Consider the following 20,374-nt stretch of genomic DNA (forward strand, 5'->3'; position numbering starts at 1 on the left):
TTTTTATATAAGTATGTAGTTTCTTATGAAATATTCCTAAAAGAACTAGAGGTTATTGTTTTTGTTTGTTTCTTAACCTGTTATTCTGTTGTCAATGTTTCACTAGTTTAATATATTACTTATTTACCGGAGTGTCTCTACTCTTGTGTAATCATTGACTGACGGCTTATTCATCCATTCAACGAGCAAGGAAATGACGTTTTCACTGACGTGAGTACCACTTGACAGGAAATCGCTTTTTGCTTTGCTTTCTAGTAAGAGTACAAACTAGTCTTCTCAACGAAGAGGTACGAACACCACATTTAGGGAGTGATACCAACGATCGATGTACCCCATAGAAGCAGAAATGAAGCAAATTAGTCTTAATTCCATCTGGACCTGTTCTAACACGAGATAGACTAAACTAAGGCATGTATTGATTTACAGGGGATTTGTAGCCGAACTGAACGCGACAAGTTGTCACATAAGCATCATTTTCTTTATTTTAAGTCATTATATCCGTCTTTTCATCTCTACTTTATCACTGAAATCTCGAAGGCACCGAACTCTAGGGAGAAAGATTTGGAACTTTTTGACGTTAGAATGTGTTTCTTTATATCTGTAATATTTAATGTTGTGCATCAGGTATCAATTATAGTCCTCTGATAACTTACATAGATATTCTGGTGATACAGAAATAGGAACTGATCCTTCACGATGGCTACAAGAAAGAATACTCTACAGATAAAAAAACGTAAAAGTGCTACAGTTTTTTTAGACGGATGCTCTTATACAATAGGTAAGATTGATTCTTTCAAATGCATTAATACTATAAAAGTTCTGGGCATTATGTGATATGTTGTTTCATTTGGTGTGTAGAAAAACACGTGTATGATTTAAAATTGCTGTGGAGATTTTAGATAAAATTTCAAATTAGAGATATCTTGAAAAAAAGCATTTCTATAAAAATGTTCAATATAAGGTTGCAGCGTTATTACATAAAGGAGAGGAAAGGGTTGACAGAAATTTCATAAACATTCTTAAAGAAGTACCCATTTTACTAGGATGTTAACAAACTAAATCCCCAGATGAATCATTAATTAATTAATCGTTATTGATTGTCAAAGAACATAGGAAAAATGTGTGATTTAACTGACTTTGAAAGTACGACTTGTAGGAACCAGATTATTGTATGTTTTGGTCATTCAAATTGCAAACGGTATTCATTTTGCAACAGGAACAATAACGAAAGCTATTATTACAGCATGTTGATTATATCACAAGTGATATCAGTTAAATGTAACAGTGGTTGAAATATCATTAAATGTGAATGATGTGTCTTGTATCAAATTGTGTCCTCGAGGAATGGAACCTAAATCCTTACTTGCTCTACTACAGAGACATGAATCAGTTCTAGTAACAAAAGGTAAACCTCTTCCACTGGTGTTTTACTTTCCTGTCAAACCCCTCTATATGCTATTAAATTTGTTTTCTCACAAGCTCTGAAACTGGGCATGGAATGGCCTTGAGTTATTTGACAAATAAATTTATTTAGACACACACACACACACACACATGTATTTCAGAATGGCTGGTATGGGTATTAACACTTTTATTAATAAGCAGAGAAAAACATTTCGGCCTTCCTAGGTCATCTTCAATTTAATAAAAAGAGTTTGCAACTGAACGTTGCCGAACACATGTCTTAGGGGTGAGAGAATAAACGGGTACGAGATTGTTGGGAGCGTTGCAGTTGGATGTTAGATTATTAGTTAGTATAGGTATAAAGATGTACCTTTACATTTATTTGATTTAATTTAATTTTGGTTTTAGTTGCTGTATAAGTAGGGCTTCTTTGATTTCTTTGTTAATCTGTAGATGATCTAGGAAGGTCAAAACGTTGTTCTCTGCTTATCAATAAAAGTGTTAATACCCAGATCAGCCATTCTGAGATACATTTTTTATTTAAAGTAAGTTTCTCGTCATCACGAAGGACACACACATACTTGCCTAATATATATAGGCATATGTAACAGATGCAGATCATATTTTCCAAAACTGTTTTATCTGTCAGAAGAAAAAAATGTAGCTGTTGTTAATAATAGCAAAGAGAAGAAATAAGAAGCATACTTTGGATACTCTACACCAACAGCAGGGACAAAGATGGGGAACACTATAGAAAGAGCATATTGCAACGGAAGACACACCACTTCTCAAAGATTTTCAACTAGTAGATTCAAACGAGCGTTCTTCAACTATTTGAAACAGAGCTTACAAAAGTCTAACTATAGTGCTCATGACACATAATGATCCAACGCTTAAATAACGTTACTTATGATGGCCACTACCCTGATGGCAGCAGTCCAATAAAGCTACTTGCAAGATCAGTGGATTTATTGAAGCTCTGGAAGAAGGAATAAAGTCAACTTCATAAAAGAAATTGGTGCAGCATGAGACGCGTTACCACTGACCAGAAGACATGTGAAGGTGATTCTCTATTATAATAACGTTCATTAAAATTAAAGCAATTAATTTTGCTATTTCATGTCTCTAAATTTGTTTTTACCATCCCGCGGAGCTTCTATTTCTGTCAGTTTCTTTTCTTGTAGTACAACTCGCAAACTGCTGTAACATTTGGAACTTTGCCCACTGTCTGAGCAACTATTGTCCTACATGCCGACCTTGATCACAGTGTATTTTTAAGAAACAGGCCCCTGGAAGGCACACACTTTTTTTCGTTTTTTTTAAAGCTACTTTTGTGTCATTCTTATAATAAATGATGAAAACATTTGTAGGATTCATTTTCGCTAGCTTTAATGTTTACCCTGCTAAACTGTTAAAGTTACAAAGTGTTTTTACAAACACGTCACATATACGTCGTAATAACATCCGTAGTACTTTTCTACAAATATAAATGATATTTCTATAAAACATAAGGTCAAAATTATGTTTTCTGCTGTCTCAATAAACGCAGTTTAATATCAAGAATTTCCATTGTGAAATGTGAATAAACGACCACTAACTAAGATACATTTCAGTGTTGTTGTCTGCATTATTTATCTACACCTAAAGTAATAAAAGTCGAGATAATAGTGGAGATAGTTTTGTTCCTTATATTATCATAAGATTATTACATTTAGTTTTATGAGAGCTATTGGTTATATTTTATTACACTGATCCAAATAAGATATGTATAAAGAGAAAAGCTGTTAGCATTAATCGTTTTTCAACGAGCAAATTCCAGTATATTTTTTCTAGTTCGATTATTTTTAAATTTGATGAATCATAGAAACTGTTTATTACCACTTCAGTGTAACTTTTCCTATAGAAATAATTATACCAAAAATACCGTACAAAAATCAATGATGTTTTGCAAATAAGACTAATATTAGACTAATCGAAAAGTTACACAAAACATAAGATATTATGAATATAGATTTCTCTTTTCTTGCTTATATAATATACATAACTCTATTTTTAAACTATATATTTATATTTGTTACCTTTTATTTTAAATTTCGGTTCCTAACTTTGAAATTCTTAAATAGTTTTTATGGCAAATTTTGGTGCAAATATGCATGATACATATTAACATGACACAAGTTCTCTCTGAAAATTTTGATGAAATTTGTCACAAAAAAGGCAGAAACAAATTTACATAAAATATGTCAAATCTTTTGATGAAATTTGTCACTGGAAAGTACACACGAAATTACATAAATAGCTTATAATTTACCACTGATTACCGAGTTCTGTTTAAAATTTGCCATCATTCAGTCGCCACGAATGTAGTGATGTAGGATGATCATATTTTCAACTTTGTTCACATAACAAGGCAATAGGTAATAATCATAAAGATCTGGAATGCTCAGGAGTTCATAGCTTCTCATTGGCTCTACAATGTAAGCATGAAGATGCTTGTGATAATCAACAGTTTGATATCTTTGACAATACAAAAAAGGTTTTCCCCAAAGAACAAAGCAACAGATCACTGAAGAAAATTAAAGACTGTCGAATTCGTAGCTACTGACAACCATTGTCCCTGTGTTGTATGTGAGGCAGTTGACTGTACAACCTAACGCTTTAGTGACAAAATCGCCTTCCCAACAAATGCACTGACAAGGTTTCGCTCTTCTTCGAGTGAATTCACAGGCAATCTGACAGGATTAGTCAGGTCAAAGGCATATATTCCAAGAAATCCATTGCTTTCCAAATGTGAACAGAGCTTATACTGGTGTCTCATTGCCATTGTTTTGGCTAGATTCCTCCTGTTTTTGTTACGTCTTGCAACATCAACAAAAAAACTATGTTTTGAAAAGTTCACCATCAACGACATCTCTAAGACAATCATCAGCTGGCTGGTGAGGATAAATAACCTGGCTAAAAATATCATCATGTTTAAGCAAACACTTCGGAGTATCTAATAAAGAAACATACTGCATTTTGTCATGTTTCCCATCACCAGCAATTCCCAGGTCATACTCAACAGGTTTTACAAATGACAAATTATCTTCAATGTAAGACTGGAAATTATTGTGGTCAGTGAAATTTTCAACCATGGAATGAAAGTCAAGACTTTCTTTCTTGCAAGCTTCCATCACTGTAACTATACTATTTCTAGGAACCCCCTCACTGATCAATGTTTTTTTTTATGGTTTTGAATAAATGTTCATTCATCTTTAGCAGCCATAATAGAACAGGACAAATTAAAACAAAAATACTTGTAGTTTTGTAAGTAATTTTTTTCATTTTCACGCAGCTGCAGAATTGTTTCAGCTAAGGTTCTTCGCTCGTCTGTGACAACCATCTGCTTATTACCATCAACTGCCTCATCACTGTCAGAGTTTTTATACCTCTGTTCAATAAAGTACTCGGCACATTCACCACCAGCTTCATCATCATGCATACTGGTAGCAGCAAACCATCCATGCTTTTTATTTATGTCTTTTCAAACATCTGATGCTTTTGAATGGTCTTTCACATCCATTAACCCCACATGGGACAACAAATTCAGGCTCATGCTCATGAACCAAAGAAAAATGTGAAAGAAGCTTGCTAAAATGCCTAACCTTATAATTACGTTTAATACAAGGTAAAATATTGAATACGTCTGACTGTTCTGCCATGTTTAACTCCAAAGTTTATCAAACTTCACAGTGTCACGGGTTTTCATTCTGAAACGTAAAATGTATAATTTATTTAACTAAATTTAATGATAAATGTCAACAATAACAACTAGCAAATGTCGGTCGCTCGCGAACCGATGGTGTATCCTCGGACTTGCCCTCAATCTAGCGAATAAAAACGTATTTCAAAATTGAAATTCTTGCCACTCCCGGAGATGGCCAAAACATTCATTGGCCAGACCTCAACCTAACTAACATATTCACCAAATTGGATAGAAATCCGAAAGGAATTATGGACTGTAGAGTGAACACAAGGAAATCTCTGCAGACGCATGCTGATGCGGGATCTATAGTATACCCTGATTTTCGTATGGGTATACAATTTTTATTATTTTAACTACACAACTCGGTTGCTCATGACTCGATGCAATATCCCCCGGATCCTACATTTCTCTCACCGGTATGGATGTGGTATGGATTATGGTAGGGACCCAAAGTCTGAGAAAGTTCCCTGGGAACAAAAAAGGGAGAGGGGTTGGGGGAATATTTTGCAGGATCACAGGCCTGCTATTCATAGTGTACGGCCTGGCGCTGGCTCCTATCTCGCACCATTCGATTTCAAAGTATAGAGTTTAAAAATTTAAATACATTTTGTACCTAAAGATATTTTAGATAATTTGTAATATTAAATTAGAGAAACACACATTAAACACAATATATGTTTCACTTTTTCGCTGTTTTCATATGATTCGTCTTGCCACCTCCATTTGTAACTCCATTGTTGGCTGTGTCAGTGGATCCCGCCATGATACACAAGTCACATAAAGTGTGTACGCTTTAGCATTTTTAGCTCTGCTGATTTATTAAAAATAAGGATTTATTACGTATTATCGTATGTCATCTTTCATTATCAAAGGTCTATAAAATAATAATAGACGAGGTCCCTTTTAATGAGTATACAACTTTCACCTGTGTAGCGGTGGCCGTAACAAATCTTTTTATCAGCGGTGTAGTTGGCGCTAAATTTAACAGAGCAGCAACATGGATCACTGCCGGCTTTTGATACTACCACAGAATATACATTCAAGATACCAAATATGTGCATTTGTGATGTCAAGACTGGGAAATGTTTTTGATTTCATACTTGCTTCAAAGCATTACCTAAATATAAATATTACCACTCTACTACTACTAAACTACAGTAGCACAGACCTACACAATGTAACGGGCAACCATCCTTGTTTACACATAACGAATTGTACAAAAAGTACGGATGGATTCACTTCAGCTAATCTAGAAAGTTAAACATTCTTATTCTTATATTGTTTTTTTGAAACATAGTATAGGAAAATAAGACATAAACGATTAATATTTACCTGGATTTCTTCCTTCCGTCATCTGCGCGGTTGCATGGGAATTATGCAATGTCAGTACAAGTTTCGGACATTATAAATTTTATAAAAGTCATATGTAATTCTCCAGTGTGCGATAAAATATCGCTCTGTGTGATTTCTCCCCCAGTCCCCTTTGGGTTTATAGTGTCATCCCTACCTCCGGCTGCCGCTAAGGAGTAGACCGTGCCGTCTTCACTCCCCCACCCCTGTGTATGTATTGTTGTATGTGAGCCCCTAAATCCCCACTCGACCACCTTGAGGAATGATCAACCTCTCTCCACAAATGACACCTACAGCCCTCCTTGCACAAGAAACTCCCGCCTTCAGATAAACTCGACCTGTTACACCCCTCTGGAAAAAGAGATAGTCTTGCTCGCGCCTAATGTAGCTGCTTTCCATTTGTACTCGATTTGCGCTGCGGACCACTAGACGAATCGGATGCATTTCTCGGACGTGTAGTGTCAGCGGGAGTGTTAACCACGTTGGGAAAGCTTATTTCAGTCATAACTTAGCTCGTTGTTGATTGTAATAATAAATGTATTGATTATTGGATTTCATATTCGAATATTCCAACACACGCACACAACAATATAAAAACACAATTGTCAAATAAAACAGTGAAGAAATAGTAGCGGTCGATAAATAAGATTTATTTAGGTAGGATTTATTTTGTGCGAAAGAAATTTATTTTCCCCCAAATAAAAGTAAATAAATAAATTCTTGGAAAGTTTAGCCCTGGTCACGTTTCAGTTGTTGTATTTATGGAACAAAATACATGTATACAGTCATTTGTTTGAACTGCACCTTAATGCTATAAGAAACATCAAGGGTGTCAATTCATGAGTTAATGCTGACTATGGTGTTGGTCTTCCTGACCGCAAAGTAGTCCTTAAGACTAGCATAGTAACGCTGCTATGAAGTAGTCAAGGTGACTGGGAAGTGGTAAAACAGACTGGGACATGGTCATTCTGACTGGGAAGTTGTCAAACAGACTGGGACATGCTCATTCTGACTGGAAAGTAGTCATACTGACTAATTGCTTAAATTGACTAAGAGTCAGTCAAACTGACTAGTAATAGATCATCGTTACTACTTAATAGCCAATTTCATATCCACCACTACAAAATGATAGTCATCTTGCTTATTGATACATTTTATATAATCAATTTGACAGCGACTACGATATCTCTGGAGCAGAAAATAGACATGACTATGCCTGGTAGTCGTAATGAACAACTTTTATTTAGAGTGATATATATAGATATTAAACTAGAATTGCAATGCAGGCATTAGGCAAATTAACTTTTAGAAACTCTCCCGCTGGTACAGCGGTAAGTCTAGGGATTTACAACGCTAAAGTCAGGGATTCGATAACCCTCAGTAGTCTCAGCAGATGGCCCAATGTGGCTTTGCTATTAGTAAAACACAAACTTTTAGAAATATTAATGAAGCACCTAAAATAATTTTCCAAGTAATTAATAAATACCAAAACTAACTTGCATGTATGTATTGTACATAAAATTCCAATAAACCTTTTCATACAAGCTAAAAATATTCATTCTAAAATTAACGTAATTTGAACATATTCATGCTGAAATATGATGCAATATAAAACACGTCTTTAGCGTTTAAACTTGTGTACTTGTGATCGCAATGTATTACCTATTTCAAAAATATTCTTTCTTATCGTTAAAGCTGTAACTTGTAATAAAGTAATACAGATAATCAGTAAGTAAATTTGAAAGAAAACCATTTATTTTATGTTGTTCAAATAAAAGTTCGCTGTTCAATATCTCTTTTATGAAAAAAAACAACAACACTTATTTAAACAGAAAAATATATACGTGCTTGAATTTAAATTAGAATGCTATCCGTTTTCATTGTTATTTCCTCCTGCTACGGCATTACAACTGTAATTAAAAACAGAACTGAAACAACCAAACAAGTTTAGTCGGCTATTATATGCAAGTGAAATACAATGCCAAACTTAGTTATTTCACATCAACCTCGTTTATAAGGCACAATAATTTGTCAACTCTGATAGCTGTTTTCACTTCAATAAAGCATGTTTAGCAGAAACATCAGTGTTTGAAACTGCCCGGTTTTTATACATAGTACATATGACGTGCAATATGAAATTAAAGAATGCAATAATAAAATTTAGGATCAAAGGCATTACATCATATGTTATTTTATGCTTAGTACTGTTTATTGTATTATAACTTTGATTGAAAAAAGTACCTTCAAGATAGAGGTATGAAATCATATCTGTAATATCAGTCACAAAGTTTAAGAAATTTTTTTAAAGTATAAAATCTCAAATATTTCTTCAAGATTGATATTGTACGTAGCTATCGCAAAATATGATTCACTTCTCTGACTGTTTTAGTTTTGTAAAAATAAACACATTTCAAATAAATCAATTTTCATTTCATTTAGAGTTTGGTTGGAGGACTTTTTATTTTTATTCATCTTTAGCGTTCAACATTTTGTATTTTTTCTTAGATTTGTAATGAAGATATATTTGTTTTCTCTCTGTTTTTATTATATGATGAAAAACATTATTTATTTCTTGTAATTGCGTAAACAAGCCACCATTTGTAGGTAAAAGGTCTCATTATGAATTGTGACAATATCATGAGCCCCAGACAACCATCAAGATATTATTAGACAGTAAGGCCTGTAGGATGAACTTTATCTATTTTTAAATTAGCAAGCATCCACTGTTTACATGTTCATGATAGTATGTCATTACTTAAAGTAAATGTTGTCAATAAATGTTCTAAATGAGCTACAGCAGATATTATCTCATAGGCCAGTTTCTGGCTGAAATATTGACCAACACTTATTTTTGCACATAGCGTTTAGGTCCAGTAACATTTTGAAGATAAAAGTTTTGCGATAATCGTCAAATTTATAAATTATTTAATCTTATATTTGAAAGAAATGTCTATACAGAAATATGAATTATGTATTAGCTCCAGACTCATCGAAGAACATCCAACATCTGCTTACAAATGCTTTCTAAACTGACAAGTTGCATGAATAAACGATATGAAAATACGAGCAGTATAATAAAATTAAGGAGTCATTATATAGAACATAATCAACAATGGTTTCCAATATTTCACAGAAAGGTAAACTAAATAAAAATTGATGTTTTTTCTGCTGTTTCTTCACTTTCCAAGTGAAAATAGTTTCTGATTTCACCTATATGATATTATGAAATGTTAAGATTTATGATGTCAAATAGCTTTAAACTGATTTGATACACATCTATTATTTGGGCTAATTTCTTAGCCTGAGCTCAAATTACAGCACACGAGAGAAACATGTTTGGATTCTTCTCAGCAACATTATCATCCTTAAATGAAACTGTAATCGGATCGCTAACCATTTTGGGTTCAGCGACAACTTTTTCTCCAGCCAAAACGTTTCCCAACAATAATGATACACTCTTAATTGGAACAGTAAGTCTTACTCTAAACACAGCTAAAGTAGGTCTGATGCCAAATAAATGTTATTGAGATGAACATTAACAAAGCCAATATCCTGAGCAGCAATAAAAGACTCACCAGTGGCAGAACTCGAATATAATGGTAATGTACTTTCTAATAACAATGATCAAGTCACTCCACTAACATGTAAAATACGCATGAGGTATGTGATTAACATTGCCATTCATTAAAGATACAAAAAGTCTAAATTCTTCCTTAACTACATCAGCCTTAGAACAATCTGATTTATCGATATGCAAGGGCTAATCGTTCAAACCTCTAAGAATTCAAACATCCAATTCATGGGACAAAATTTCTACTGAATGATATCTGTTAATATTTGATTTATTTGATGTATATTTTATTGATTTGATGTTTCACTTTTCTTTTTTTTTGTGTGCGTTTCTGGAAATTAGCTGAAAATTTTATACTAAATTTACTCTGGGAGGTCTTAGTTCCGACATATTAAACTTTGATAATATTAGGTTTACGTCTCAAATTACCCTTAACATTGTCTAAAGAGTTTTCCTGAGGGCATGAGGTTGTGTCTAAGGTCAACTCCTTGACCTTAGAAGTTTTATGCCAATAAGATACAAAAATCTGAAGATATTTTGCAACTTTTTTAAAATTCAGATTATGTCATTTTATATTTACTTCAGCTGAAAATTATTTTTTCTTTTAATTTTTCTGTTTTTTGTACGAGACTGATGCTTTATTTTGTGTTATCTTATATGTTACTTTTCCATCTACTCTTGAGTCAGGTGTTTGGGCGTTCGACTTGCAATCTAAGGGACGCATGTTCAGATCTCCTTCCCACTAAACATATTAGCCCTTTCAATCGTAGGGGCGTTATATAGTTCAGGTCTATCTCATTATTCGTTGGTAAAAGAGAAGCCCAAAAGTTGGTGGTGAGTAGTGATGACTAGCTGCCCTTTTTCTAATCTTACGCTGCTAAATTATGTACGACTGGCGCGATAGCTTTCTTATAGCTTTGCGTGAAATTCAGACTGTCTCCTCTCTTTTAGAGCAATATTTCTATCCTAGAAAATATTTCCTGGTAAATTTTTTGTATCTTACAACCATCTGTTTTCACAATGTATAAAAATTATTCTAAAAAAACTCAATGAAATCTCTCATTAAACTAAGTGTTTTATATAAATGGTTTGAGTAGTCACAAATGTAAAATGGAAGTGATAATCAGTGATGACGAGAAAACCCACTTGTAGAGAAATATATGTGTAAAGTGGAAGGCATGGATAATGGAGAGGCATCACTAGGATTTAAAAAAATAGAAAATGAAAACAAAACAAATTATACAAAATCATCAGAATGGTAGCAAACTGAGATTTTCACAAACGATCAAAACTCAAGAAAATATTAAGATAAAGGAGGATTCTGGCACATTGATCTACATTTCTGAGGGTGGAAAATTGTTTCATGTTGTTTTAGGGTGGTTTCTACGAAAATCGAAAACATTGTGAGGCCGAAATTGTACTTTATAAGTGTTTTTCTACTTTAAAATTAATGTTTTGTTTTCATCTTCTACACCACTTATAATTACAATAACAGGTCACAAGTGGGAAGAGGAATGAAACATACTTTCAATTAACTGATTGAAAACCTTGCCACATAAAACTTACCTCAAAACTTTTAGATAATTTTATTTTCATATTTTATATTACTAAAAATTCTGAGATTGTAAATTTATTAAGATAAGTTAAAGTATCAGAGTTTAAATTTTAGATAATTCATGAGCTCTCCAATGGCATGGTGGTATGTCTGTGGACTCATATTACTAAAAACCGAGTTTTGATACTTGTGATGGGTAGAACATCGACAGCCCTGTGTGTACCTTTATGCTTAATTCTAACACAAACAATCAAACAGATAATTCATGCTAAGGAACCTCTCAGATTCTTCCACGCTTTGTAGGATTTAAAATTCAAAAACAGTATAGTGTAGGATATCTTAAACATTTATATTTATATTGAAACGGTTGCAAGGAGTTTTCTCATCTATTAGCGATTACAAACTCAACTGATCAGTTAAAAAAACTGATAAGAATTTCAAAATTAGTATTTATATCGAAATTAGTAACATATCTTTGTTTTTAAAAAGTTTTATTTTTACCACAGATTCTTTCAGGGACATTGTAATAAAAAATGTTAAGTACCTTCTCATGTTTATGTAAATAATGAAACGGATGCGTCATATTGGACCATCAGGCTTGCAATTTATGCTCTAGTCAAAGTTCTAATCCCTCTTTTGTTTGTTTGTCTTGAATTTTGCGCAAAGCTACACGAGGGCTATCTATGCTAGCTGTCCCTAATTTAGTAGTGTAAGACTAGAGGGAAGGCAACTGGTCATCACCACTCATCACCAACTCTTGGGCTACTATTTTACCAACGAATAGTGTGACTAATCCTCACATTATAACGCCCTCACAACTGAAAGGGCAAACATATTTGATGCGACGGGGATTCGAATGCGCGACCATCAGATTACAAGTTGAGTGCCTTGACCACCTAGCTATGCCGGGCCTTCCTCTTTTGTAATAGCCGAGAGGGAAATCAACCTCCGGTGTCTTACTACTGAGCGTTTATACTGTACGGGAAAGTTTTCTTATTCAAATAACATGAATAATGAAGGAATTTTTTGTTTTTGTTTGTAAAACGATTCCATTGTATAAAAAATGTTAATAAAACAGAAATCAAAAATTCAGAATGGAAAGAATAAGATAGATATCAAACGACCTGAAAATAAAAACTGTTAAATGAAGATTAGGAAGGTTGTATGTTTACAAACACAAAACATTCAGTGAGGTGTTTGAAAAGTACTATCAATAAATAGGAACAAATAAAATGTTTTCTGGGAAGCAGTATAAAAACACTTTCTTTTTCTTTTCTCTTTCTCTCTCTATCGATGAAAGTTTGTGTTATAAAATCTCAAACTTTGAACTATCAGAGAAACGTATTCTTGGAAATCATTAATGTTGGGATGTTATGTATATTTTGAAATGCTAAAATTGTAAATTCACAAAACATAGCTACTCAATAAAATTGTTACAACAACAAAAATCAAACTTACTTGATGTTTTTAGACTAGACAGTATAATAATATACAGTATTAGTTTACATAGTAGGATATTTGCCTTTTTGTGAATAGTAGAGACGTGGAATGTAATACTAATTTAGGCAATATTTATCGAATAGGTTTTCATTTTATTATTGTGCTTAGTACCTTAAATGAAATAAGCTTCATACTTCCGGGATTTGTGTATAACTAAAACAATCTGAAGGGTTTTCGTAACTGTTAGGTTGTTGTGCACAGAAACATATTGTGATACAAATGAAACTCAGCCCATTTCACAAAATCGTAGATGAAAATATTAGTTAAAAAATCGCTCATATTGACATATTGTGAATTTTCACACTAGAAAGTTATTAAATTTCGTGCTATCTTTAGCTTTTGAGTCTTTTCAGAGAGCGATTGATGAATATAAAACCTTTATTGACTGTACGTTAAATGAATATAGAGTGAGTTATAATGTGTGGAGTTTAGCTGAGAAACATTTCACGTTTAATTAAAATAATAATTAGTTTGAGGTACATGCAAAGTAAAAATCAATATTGTAATTTACTGTTATATATCTATGATGAACAGAACAACACAAATGGGCCATTGTATAGTTTTACAGACCAGACACATTAATAGTGATTTATACAAAAAAATATTACTTTAAAAAATATCAAAACATGAAAAAGAAAAAAACTATGACCTAATATAATTCTATGGAACACAAAGCCACTTTCTTGTAGCAACAAACTAAAATTTCGTTTTATTGCATACTTTAGCGTATTTACTTGGAAACTATTTAATATCAAACGCTAATCGGTAGAAAATGTTATCATGCAAGTTGCTATTGTATTATTTACGTTTCTTCTTTCTTTACTAAATGCCCCGGGTACTTACTACAAACCAACATTTTCTCGTAATAACAGACCATACTTTGTAGTTTTAACTTCATGTATGCCATACTTTGAAAAATGTGTTAGTTCATACTAGTAATTCAAATTTCTCAAAACTCAATTTCTTTGGCTGCTGTGAACCTGGCTACGTCACGTCAGAAGTGTGTCGAACGGTTTTCTAACGCTTGTTGCGTAGTAAAGCTTGTAGACTCGCGTTAGAGGGCACGGCGTTCACAGTATTTAAATATAGAGCTAGCTGATATCTGGACTTCACTGATGTCGGCCGCTATAAGTAAGGTGGAATATCACTCGATATACTTGCATATCACTCAACAGTCTTTTCGGAAGAATGGACCCACAAGGTAGGGTTCTCCAAGAAGAACTTGTATATGTCTAGCTGTCTGCCTGCCTATTTTCTATCTAAGTTTTCCTCACTTATTTTGTTAAAAGATATTTTAACTTGAACTCTTGTTAGGAGAGTTTAGTTATCGCTTTATTTCGTTCTTTGTTTTTGTGAAGTAAACTGTATATATGCATTAAATAAGTAACTTATACCATATTACTTATTTTTAATGTTAATCCTGCCTGAATCATGTTGTTGAACAGAATAATTTCAAAAAATTCCATCGTCCTAGATGCTTCAACGATTTCTTGTATTAAAATCAAATATGGCTTCAAATATTAGCACAATTGTATTGAATGACATGTTTGAAAATTCACATCTATATGAAATGTTTCGTTTAATATAAATGAACGTAAAAAAGGAGAAGAAATGGGAATACGTAAAATTTCCATTTTAAGACACTAGATTATTATTTTACGGATATAGGTACAGCAGACTCGTTTTGAAGGCCACTCGCACAACATAAAGAACTTTCTAACTGAAGTTGTGACAGTAACAATATATATTCGACGTTAATCGTTCATTCAATGCATACAGTAATTATTGTATTGTATATGTACAACAGAATCAGCATTTATTCGTTGATGTATATTTTTCTTTTGAAACTACGAAAAGGTATGTATGGGCTACGTTAGTATTGTTAGGTTTGGATAAATTTGCATGAAAAAAATTCCATCAGACAGTGACGATTTTTGTACACAAAATCATTAAGTATTAAATAACAACAAAAAAGAAAACAAAACAAAAAAAATTTCTTAATATTCTAAGCTCAGTAATAACTTAATGTTGTTTAAGAAAGTATAAAAGTTGGTTTAGTCATCTTGCTTCGTCATCTAACTTGTTAACTTTTGAACATTTTGATGGTTGTTGATATTTGTTTAACGCTCGAAAATATAAAGAAATGTAAAATTTGTATCTTAGGGAAGATAAACAAAGGATTGCAAAATATTTATAATACAAATCTATATCGAAGTATTTTAATTTAGTAATTGACGATTCCCAACTTTTTATTATAAAACGCATTTAATGTTTATTTCAATAAATAATTATATACAAATATATATAAACTATCGTTCTTTATTTCTGATTCTTAGAAAACAGAAATTGTGAAACACAATCAAGAGCTTTTAAGCATGGCCCAATAATTAGCTTACCGAATTCTGAATTCTGTTGGTCCAGTATTTGCGTCCCATTACCTCTGGTAACAACATTGAAGAAAACAAAGCAGTCGCACTCTATGCTTTGAATCTGCAGGCATGTTATAAGGATCGAAATCAAACCACCCTATAATCAGTCTGATAAGACTAGACAGAGAGTTTGCGATTAATGCTGTTGATTAGTTGCCTACCCCGTACTTTATAATGTTTGAAATTATAAACAGCAAGCCTTCGGTGGCTTCGCGAAGATACTTGAGAACAAACAAATAGTTAAGCATTGTTGTAGTAGGTTATTCAAAATAACACAAAATAACGTTCTAAAGATTTGACGTGCATGAAGTAAAGATATATTTTTCTCATACGTTTCTAACGTAATATGAGTTATTTCATTCGATTTATTTTAAGTGCCCGGCATGATTCTCCATAACTGGGTGACAAAAAGAGATAAACAAAGTGGTTTTCGCGTGATATCAATTGCTTAAAATTTGAGGAAAACAACAAACAAAAAGACGAGCAAAATATTTTGACTTTTTTTGTAATCTTTAAATTTCCGAATCTAAAAATAGCTAAAGCCATTTGGAGTGTTCTATATTTTCTGGTTATGGGTTTCGGATAGACAAGTGGTGTGTAATGTTTTTTCTTCCTCAACAAAATTTTAAGAACATTTTAATGAATATGATGAAAGTAATTTCAGTTTTGTTTGATTTCTAAACTTATACTGCTCAACAAAAGAGGTAATTGGAAGTTAAATTATTAACGTGAATCGCCATATATTATCTTCAATGATATTGTGTGAAGTAGCAGTAAAGTTTCTTTACGCTACACGATAAAAAGCACAATCTAAATGTTAGATGAAATTCCGACCGGTGATATTTGGTTACCATAAGAAACACTTCTTTAGGGAAAAATATACATTTTAAACTAGTGATTCTGGTTCATGTGTAAATTTCTTTCTTTTTTATCTGAAAACAATATTTTATTGTTGCATGCTTTTCTTCGAATGAGAGCAGAAAGCTTTCATAATTCCACATTATTTTAAACTGATGCAAGAAATACGATTGCAAATTACCAGTTTTTTCTGATTCGATATGTTCTTAACAAATTTTTGTTTTCAGGCGACCTTAACACCTAAAAATACACTAAATATGCCTTTTGTCATTATAGAAGAAAATCTAAACAACGTCATACAAACAGAAAAATGAAAGTTTATTATCGTAATATCTATCTTAAATAGAAGTTTTAGCATTATAATATCATTTTACCAGTTTTTGAAATAATAATCTCTCTTCAGATACACGCCTCTAAAATAAATCAGAAAGATATAAAGTTTTTAATTTATTTTGACATTAATAAATAAGTTCATTCTAAAACTTTTCATAAAACAGCTATTTTTAATACGAAATCTTAAAGTAATGAAGTGAGATTCTCAAGCATGTAATAAGAACTGAGATAAAGTACAATAATTGAATATTCAAGCATGCGCATTAGTTGAATTCACGTACTATACATACAGAAGAAAATATTTTGGTGTGTTCAGACTATTTCTTGCCATGTTTGTAATGAATTATTATTCGTAACGCTAAAGTACCCATAGTGTGAGTTGAAAATCCCTTATCATACATTACACACTTGCTTCTCTCAAGAACATGTTAAATATTCATAATGTACATCAAACTATTTACCCTCAAACCTATTAAAAACCCATCTATACATGTTAAGAAGTCAAAGCATATTAATCTGTTTTTGTCAAAACTGTTTTACAATATATATAAGTTATATATGCTGTATAATCATTTTAGGAAAGCTGTGGTATTTTATAAGTTCAACCTGCTTAGTCAGTTGTAATCTTATTGCATTATACAATTCTTCCAGACGACACGATAGCCAGTTAAGGCATATATGAAAGAACCTTACTTTTAGTATTGAGTTTAATGACCGAATTAATGCTTCAAGCTCTTGTTACCTTTTACTTTTTAACCTAACTATAACGCACTGTTTTGTAATCTGGTCAGCTAAATACTGAATTCACCACGAAAGTTGCGCTACAGATGTTACGTATTTCTCGTTCTTCATATTGGAGGAGAAAACCTTTCAGTTGTCTTGTTGGGCAAATCTTCAGGTGTGACACTTAACTGAATGAAACTAAAATTTCAAAAAAAACAACAACAGAAGAAAAGACATAGAAGGCATATTAATTACAAGCCTAAAAGCTCTTAAATCAATAAACTCAATGAAATGAATATATAAATAAAGTACCCAGCACCAACATAGTCAGTGACAATCAATAAACACACGAGGATTAACATATAAATAGAGAATATAGTAAAGATGTAGTCAGCGGCAATTAAACACTTAACACAGTACCAATATTGTAGTTTCTCCAATTCGATTCTCCGTATTGGCCACAGTACTTAATGCGTGGTGACTTTGCTCTATTTACAAACAGTAAGACTGTTTGAAGAATTTACTGCAATACGCATGTCTACCACAGACTGCAAAACATTTCATTTGCAGAAATTGGAGGCTTCTTGTAAACGATTCTACTGACATAATTTCTGGACACCCTGAATGTGTAACTTTCGAGTATTTTACATTGTTAAAAGGTACTGTGGTACTCCTGCGTTCTGTTTTTGAATATTTCTTTAGAACGTCTGTTTTTTCTTTCAATAATCCCTTTGTTCTTTCTCTATTTGGTGTTATTCTTTTAACGTATAAATTAATGCCCTATAAGGACAAAAACTAGTTTGGATGGATTGAGTGTAGTTATTCTGAGTATTTGTTTGTTGCAGAGTTTCATGTAAATCTATACATCAGATATATGCTCAGTCATCCCTAATTCTGAGCTGACAAACTAGAGGGACGGCAGCTTCTCAACCTACTACTGTCTGAACTAATAGTGTGATTTGATTATCATTCCTACAATGAGCTCACGGCTCCAAAATTTGAATAGTATTTTTGTGTAAACCAGCCGCGAACCATCAGTCTTCGAATACTCAGCTTAGAGATGCTACATATTTGGCCACGCCCAACACATATCGGGCGTTATATTAAATATTGTTCATTTTGTCTAAGGGTTAGTCATTTTCAAGTCTGTTTGTCAAATACTTACCTTAATCTATTTTCTAACATTCTTGTTTAAATTATTGGTATTTGTTTATAGCTTCCATGATGCTTTAGATTTATATATGTTTTACTCAGAATAAACAAAGGGATGCCATTATTTACAGTACTTACGTTTGTTTGTTTCGAGTTTCGCACAAAGCTACACTAGGGCTATCTGTGCTACTCATCTCTAATTTAGCAGTGAAGGGCTCGAAGGAAGACAGCTAGTTATCACCATCTACCACAAACTCTTGTACTACTCTCTTATTAACGAATAATAGGTTTGACCGTCACATTAGAACGCCCCCACGGCTAAAAGACCAATCATGTTTGGTGTAATGGGATTCAAACCCACGACCCTCCTATTACCAGTCGAGCGCGCAAACTACCTAGTCATGCTAGAACATTCACTTTATAGCAAACTTGGATATGTGAAAATGATTAAATGTTAAAACAAACATAATAAAACTTCTCGGAAAGCTAGGTTAAGATGAAATTACTATTAAATGAGAATACTTAGAATAATTTTACCTTTAGAAATATTCCAATTATTATAATTTTACTGGTTTTTTTTTTTTTTTATAAAATATCTTTTACCCTGTTAGCTGCCTATCCAGTAAGATATTATTTTCTTATTTATTTATAGGTTGGTAGACAATTGTTCGAACACCATAATCATAGGACATGAGTTAGAATGATAACAAGTTTTGGTACACAAACATCTGTTTTCAAGATTTTACAAATGGTAGCTCAGTAATAAATCTTTTCTATTTACTTAAAACACTTCATATTGAGGGTTAAATTAAAACTAGCTTAGAAGTTTTGTGTGCTTGTATATGTTTTTCTTATAGCAAAACCACATCGGACTATCTTCTGTGTCCACGGAGTGGAATCGAACCTCTCATTTTAGCGTTGTAAATCCGGATATTTACCGCTCTCCTAGCTGGGTACAGCTTAGAAGTTTGATCCACCCAAAATTCTCGTATACATATGAGTGACTGTATAGGTGTTATAATTTACAGTAGGTAATAAAACGTTTTAAGACTAAATTATTTTTCCGGACTCCTGACTTTATCGCTTTCTTCTAACATGTTTTTCAACTGACAAATCTACAGACAAGACAAAACATTTTTTAAAATCTGTTACTGTGACATAATTCAAGATACGCAAAATTGAACTAAATTAATAATATTTTTAACATACCAACTAAGTGTTCTCAAGAAAATTACTTGCATCTAATCGCACTTGATAAGAATGATGTCCCACGTTTTCTTGTAACTTTTTCTTCCATCATTGTTAATGGTCACTTTGTTAACCATTTCTATTGAAACAGACCTCTGTATGGAATGATTCCAGAATTCACACACATAGTGAAAACACCAATCACCGCATCTTGATTGCGAATTTCAGTGCCATCTCATCTGGATCATCCAATAATGAACTTTTATTAAAATCAAAGTCAATCATAGACTATGCCTCTTAACAATCTTCCTATATATCATTCATTATAGGTGTTTGTTTGAGCTCAGAGCTGCATAAGGGGCAATCTGCTTTGTATCCACTGTGGGCATAGGACCATGATCTAGAGTTATAGGTCCGTAGGTTACTGCTGACCCACATTTAAATAAAACAAAAAACTAAACAAAATCATTAGATCTGTACCATGCTACTTCACAGATTTGTAGTTTAAAGACATTTGTGATTTCAGTTTTTTAGACCATTTTCCTCAATAAAACAATCACTGAATT

At 32.7% G+C, this 20,374-nt stretch overlaps 1 protein-coding gene across 1 annotated transcript in view; it reads left to right on the forward strand.

The window, feature by feature from the left end:
• Window positions 1–245: 245 nt before the first annotated feature.
• LOC143258692 (dual specificity calcium/calmodulin-dependent 3',5'-cyclic nucleotide phosphodiesterase 1A-like) overlaps window positions 246–20,374 on the forward strand; it is a 134,200-nt gene continuing 114,071 nt past the window's right edge. Inside the window, exon 1 of the mRNA XM_076518112.1 lies at window positions 246–778. Coding sequence (XP_076374227.1) covers window positions 697–778 — 82 coding nt within the window. The 5' untranslated portion in view covers window positions 246–696. The remainder of the gene's footprint in view (window positions 779–20,374) is intronic.

This window comes from Tachypleus tridentatus, chromosome 8, assembly GCF_004210375.1.
Source record: "Tachypleus tridentatus isolate NWPU-2018 chromosome 8, ASM421037v1, whole genome shotgun sequence".
Lineage (NCBI taxonomy): Eukaryota > Metazoa > Arthropoda > Merostomata > Xiphosura > Limulidae > Tachypleus > Tachypleus tridentatus.